This window comes from Triticum aestivum, chromosome 2B (assembly GCF_018294505.1).
Source record: "Triticum aestivum cultivar Chinese Spring chromosome 2B, IWGSC CS RefSeq v2.1, whole genome shotgun sequence".
In the NCBI taxonomy this organism is placed as follows: Eukaryota; Viridiplantae; Streptophyta; class Magnoliopsida; order Poales; family Poaceae; genus Triticum; species Triticum aestivum.
In genome coordinates this window covers 518,373,906-518,379,218 of record NC_057798.1, presented here as the reverse complement: position 1 = coordinate 518,379,218, position 5,313 = coordinate 518,373,906, and the positions used below count along the sequence as shown (strand labels likewise).

The following is a 5,313-nucleotide window of genomic DNA, read 5'->3' as shown; positions in this document are numbered from 1 at the left end:
CCCTGCACGCACTAGATCCACCATGCCCAGGACGTAGCCGGATGACCACCCCATCGTTGAAGCCACTAGCCATCCGCCGTCGAGCATTGCCACCAAAACGCGCAGCCTCGGCCACCCTCAAGCTGCCACCACGTCTCACCTAATGAATACGAGCATCTCTTACCGATCCCTAAAAAGCTTTACAGGAGTAAAATTTTACTTTCCTCCACTAAACTGCACCTAACTGGTCCCCTAAAAGTTTTAGAGGAGTAAAAGTTATCCTCTCCAGCCGTCGGACTCTTATATTTACTCGGCCGCCCACCCATGGAGTAAAAAACCCCTCCCTCAGCCACACACACTCCGTGTCGCATCCACTCCAGCGCCATTCTACTTGCCTCCACCGTCCACCAAGCACCACCGTCGACCCCCCATAGCCCCTGTCATGCTCCTCCCCACCTTAATTTGGTCGGTTCTCGTCGCTGACGGTGACTAAATCGACAAATCTACGAACGTCGACGGATTCAATGCTCCCCAATCGTCGGGACCGTTGTGTTTTGGTTGGACTCGACGGGGACCGATTCGCTCAACCCCCTCAACCGCTTTGCGCCGCCTCTCGTATGTCCTCCTCTCGGCGCTTTCATATCCCCCTCGACGACCATCGACACAGCCACGTTCGGTCGTCGGCCGGGATCCTCGCCCAACAGCTCAGTGGCTTCCCGCTGCCGGTCATCAAGTGTGACTATTGCCCGCGGCTGGTGCCATGCCTCGTTTAGAGCACGCTGAAACATCCATGATGGGTGTTCTACAAGTGCGAAAAGGACAGAGTGAGTGCCATTTTATATGGTTGTTCTTTGGATTCGTCGGAATTTGAAACTCATTGTTTGCTCAAAATTGTATGTAGGATGGATACAAGTTTTATATTGGGAAGAAGAGTACATTGATCTATTGATAGTGAGAAATTTGCTATATGTTTGTGCACTACTTGCTAGAGATGAGACTAGAGAGGACACAATGTCCAAGTTTAAGAAGACAGAGAAGAAAGAAGTGTGCAAACTCAAGAAGTCAATAGAGAAAAGCAACAATGTAGGCAGTGAAGAGATAGAGAAAGTGTTGATCACACTAGTAGGAGCAGTTAGAGAAGTTGTGTTTTTCTTGAATTGTAGTTTTCTTTGAATCGGTTCTCTTTAGCGTAGAATTGGTGAAGTATGTGTCCAATGTGTTGTTTAGTAGAATAATATAATAGTGAAGTTTATGTCGATAACCCAAAATTAAACTAATTTGGCAAAAAGATATTTTTTACTCCATTAAGCTTAAGGAATCAGTTAGGAACGACATTTTCTAGAGCAGCAAATGTACTCTAAAATATACTCGACCATATCCTCTTTTAAATTAAAGAGGACTGTTAAATTATAGGTGATCAGTTAGAGATGCTTTAAGTTTTTTTTTAACACAGACAGACACAAACGCTCTTGTTTTTAAGTTTTCCTAAAAAAAACTTGTTTTTAAGTTGAGGGCGATATTTAAGTGTTTTTAGAAGGTTGTATTTTTGATTATTTTGAAATTAGAATTGGAAATAGAACCGAGCAAAATCAATCAGACTGAAGATAGAAAAACCCTGCATCCTAACAAACACGCCCTTAAAACCTACCTGCAGCTCGCCTCTCGTCTCCCTCGTTTCCTTTCCCCGGAACTCCTCAATTCGGTCGCTCGATTCATGGCTTCGCCTCGCGCCGATCTCACCCATTGTTCAGATATGACTGCTTGCAAGCAGACCGCATCCATGGGCGCCGCCGCCACGGACGAGGCCGACAGCAAGTAAGAATCAAAACTGAATCTTGTTTCTGTGATGCAAGAGACATCCCTAGTTTTGGTGCGTCGAGCAGTCGATCCACAACCTTGGATTTCTACGCAGATCGGCAGCGAAGAGAGACGGAGCGGAGGAGCGGAAGCCCTGGACCAAGTGCAAGAAGGGGAAGAAAGACAAGGGCAAGTAAGAATCCAATCATTTGTGTGATGCAACAGAGGTTAATTTTGGTGCATCGGCCGATGACCTTTTCAGTGTTTCACGCAGGTTGGCGGTGAAGAGCAATGGAGCGGAGAAGCCGAAGACCCATGACCTTTCCGATGTTACACTGGGGTTGGCCGTGATGAGCATTGCAGAGGATGAAGCGCTCGCCCTGCGCACCTACCAGTGAGATGAGATCCTCCACGTTTTTTCTGATTGTTGTTGAGTTTTTTGCTTTTCTCGACGGCGCTGATTTGACCCTGATTTGTTTAGGAACATGTTCTGGATAAAGTACTTCAAAGGCGTCTGTGACAAGCCGTCCGTAGATGCTGTCAGTTCGACCCTTCCATGCCTCCTTACCTCTATCAGAAGGCATAATGATTTGTTTCCATCGTTTCGTGGATGAATTGATAATTTGTTTCTCGTGGAAACCTTTCAGATTAGAAAGCAAGCTGCTGAAAACTGGAAATTCTTTAACGATTCGGTAAGACAGCTTTTAATCTTCTGTAACTTTTGCCGTGCTGGTTTGCTGTTGATACATACATGGATGGATCTGTGTTGTAGGACAAGGCCCCTTATGTAGCCAAGGCCCATGAGGTCAAAATAGGCATGGCTCGGATTGCTGAGTTCAAGAAGGTTGAGACAAAGACCTAGCGCTTTTACCTATTGTAGACGACTTTACCGTGCTAAGCTAAGCGTCCTCTGCAGATATAATGCTCTTTCATCAGATATATTATTTCCAATAACAATAGATAATCTGTTCTACTTTACCCTTTCATTGGAAGAATAATTAAACTATTTGTGTTTGCACATTTAATTTTCTTTCTTGTTGATCCAGCTTCTCCTTGAATTTTTATGGATTTCTTTCCCTTATAGAAACTGATGTTGACGGAGGTAATGACAAACAAGATGGTGAATCTGAATATGTGAACACACAAGATCTCTAAGGTGCGTTGAATAGGTGATTTGCATTTTCCTTTTTGCTATCTGTATATCTTTTTGATTGGTTACTCAATTAGCAGGTACTGCATGTTCTATTGTTTTGTTTTTTATTAAGGTGTCGGTTGTATGGATTTGATTAATTTCTGAACTAGCTACTCCCTCCGTCCCATATAATATAAGAGCATTTTTGATAGTATACTAGTGTTAAAAATGCTCTTATATTATGGGATAGAGGGAGTTGAAATTGATTTATACATATGGCTATGAGTTAGATACCATACGCTCCTGCTTTCTACTCTGAGCCTCTCATATGCTTGTTAATACAAAGTCAGGCTCAAATGGCTTGATTATCTTGAAAGTTCAGTATTTGTCTCTAATGGAGGCACCCATGGTACCATATGTTGCCAAAAACAGGAGAACATGATTGTCAGCAATACATGTAGAATGTGTGCTGACACATTAATTTACTTCTATTCTTGTTCATTCAATGTTTCTCTTGTTGGTTTTGTCTAGTAATAATGCTGAAATAATTCAGCTTTCAATCAAATAACCTTTTTAAAGTTAGATACCATAGCTCTTCTGCTTTCTCGTCTATGAGCCTTTTTCTCACTTGACTTGAATATCAACCTGAAGCATGGGATTCATATGTAGACAAAAACATGTGAAAATGATTGCCAACAAAAGAAGTTGATCTTGTACCAGCATAACTAAATTGATATTGTTCGTTCAGTATCTCTTTTGTTGGTTTTGTCCAGTAATGCCGAAACGATTCAGCTTTGGGTAAATTTTTTGTTATATAGTTTTCACAATTTTCAAGTTAACTTGTACTGTTCAAGTTATGCAAAAATTGTGAGATATTACTTTGTCAGCTTTTCCATGAATGGGCAGTAAAAGTTTGTTTTTATTATTTCCACATTGGTTTATGTTGGTGAAATACCGTTGAGCAGTGTCTACCTTATGTGAGGATCATTCAATGGTTTTATAGGTGGCATGCTATTGGAATAGGTTTTGATTTGGCCTTGTAGTTGGCAACGAAGGAACTAAGCTTAGTACCGATTAATTTATCGTGTTTCTGTTCCATAGAACAAAACAGTGCTCTTTTGCTATTGCTTACATCTTGTGTCGATAATATCATCCTTTGAACACCATCACACATCAGTTTCGTTTGCTTTTGACATTTGTTTGTTGTTAACTGCCATGTTATTAGACTGCATATGAGAAAGGCAAACTCTTTAAAAATGTAACTGATTGTTTACGTGTTGAAACTTTTACACGTTCCAGCATAATTATTCATGTGTGAGCACCGGAGTATTGTTTGCTTGCAGAAATGTCTTGGTGGATGGCACAATTACTGCAACCAACTCCACAACCTGATTCTGTCTTGGCCGGCACTTGGAGGGTTGAGATGCAGGCGCAGTTGAAGCTGCCATATGGACAATACTAGCATTGAATATGTTTGTGCTCCTGGCTTTAGATGTTGAACTCTTTGTGATGTTTGCTTAGTAAGTGCTACCACTGTATCAAAATGCAAGGCGTTTTTTGGTTTCGCATAGGGCATGAAAAATGTCTTACATTTTGATTGGGAGGGAGTAATTTTTAACGTCCGATAACTCATTTTACTATTAGAAACCCTATGATGACATTATGTTTGTGCTCCTGGCTTTAGATGTTTAACTCTTTGTAATGTTTGCCTATCAAAATGTAAGACGCTTTTTGGTTTTGCATAGGGCATGAGGGAGGGAGTAATTTTTAACGTCCGTTAACTTATTTCATTATTAGAAACCCTATGATGACATTGTGAGATTGCAAGGGGATGACTGCTCAAGTTTTTTTTTTTTGAGAGAGAAGCAGCTCTGCTCTGCTCGCTCATCTTCAAGATGTTGCTAACATGTTGCATCAAAAGATGGGTTCTGCTGCAGAGAAACATGTTTGAAATGTGTGAAGAGAATGATGATGTTATATCATGTCTTTGAGCTTCTTGATTGGCAGACATGCATCAATCGATGTACCATGTTATAACGTTTAGTATAAATAAATTCATTTTCTTTTGATTTTACTGTTCACCCGAGATCACGTGAGCTCGGGACCAGAACAACACTTTCGCACATTTATCTTACTAGTAATAATGTACGTGCAATGCACGTTTATATTAGGTAGGATATTAATTCCACGTTATATTGTGTAAGATATATCTGTTGCACGTTGGTATTTGGTAAGATATCAATTACTTTTGTCGCGGGAATGATAGAATATTAATTACATGGCAGATTTCATGGGATAGCGTTGAGTCAAAATGTGTTTATAACCAATGACAGTGATGGGTAATTAGAGTGTTAAACGTGTTTGGTGCTCAACATTGAAACGATTTGAACCGCTAGATAACATGA

At 40.9% G+C, this 5,313-nt stretch overlaps 1 protein-coding gene across 2 annotated transcripts; it reads left to right on the top strand.

The window, feature by feature from the left end:
- The first annotated feature begins 1,592 nt into the window (after positions 1–1,592).
- Positions 1,593–4,551, top strand: LOC123041541 (uncharacterized). Of its 2 annotated transcripts, none has more exons than XM_044464140.1 (8): positions 1,593–1,794; positions 1,892–1,969; positions 2,051–2,170; positions 2,258–2,315; positions 2,424–2,468; positions 2,549–2,620; positions 2,861–2,932; positions 4,252–4,551. In XM_044464140.1, exons 1-7 carry the CDS (start codon positions 1,694–1,696, stop codon positions 2,912–2,914), a joined length of 528 nt encoding a protein of 175 aa, XP_044320075.1. In that variant the 5' UTR covers positions 1,593–1,693; the 3' UTR covers positions 2,915–2,932; positions 4,252–4,551. The 2 variants fall into 2 exon arrangements, with proteins under 2 accessions (XP_044320075.1, XP_044320074.1); XM_044464139.1 differs by having other exon boundaries at positions 2,039–2,170.
- Positions 4,552–5,313: the final 762 nt, after the last annotated feature.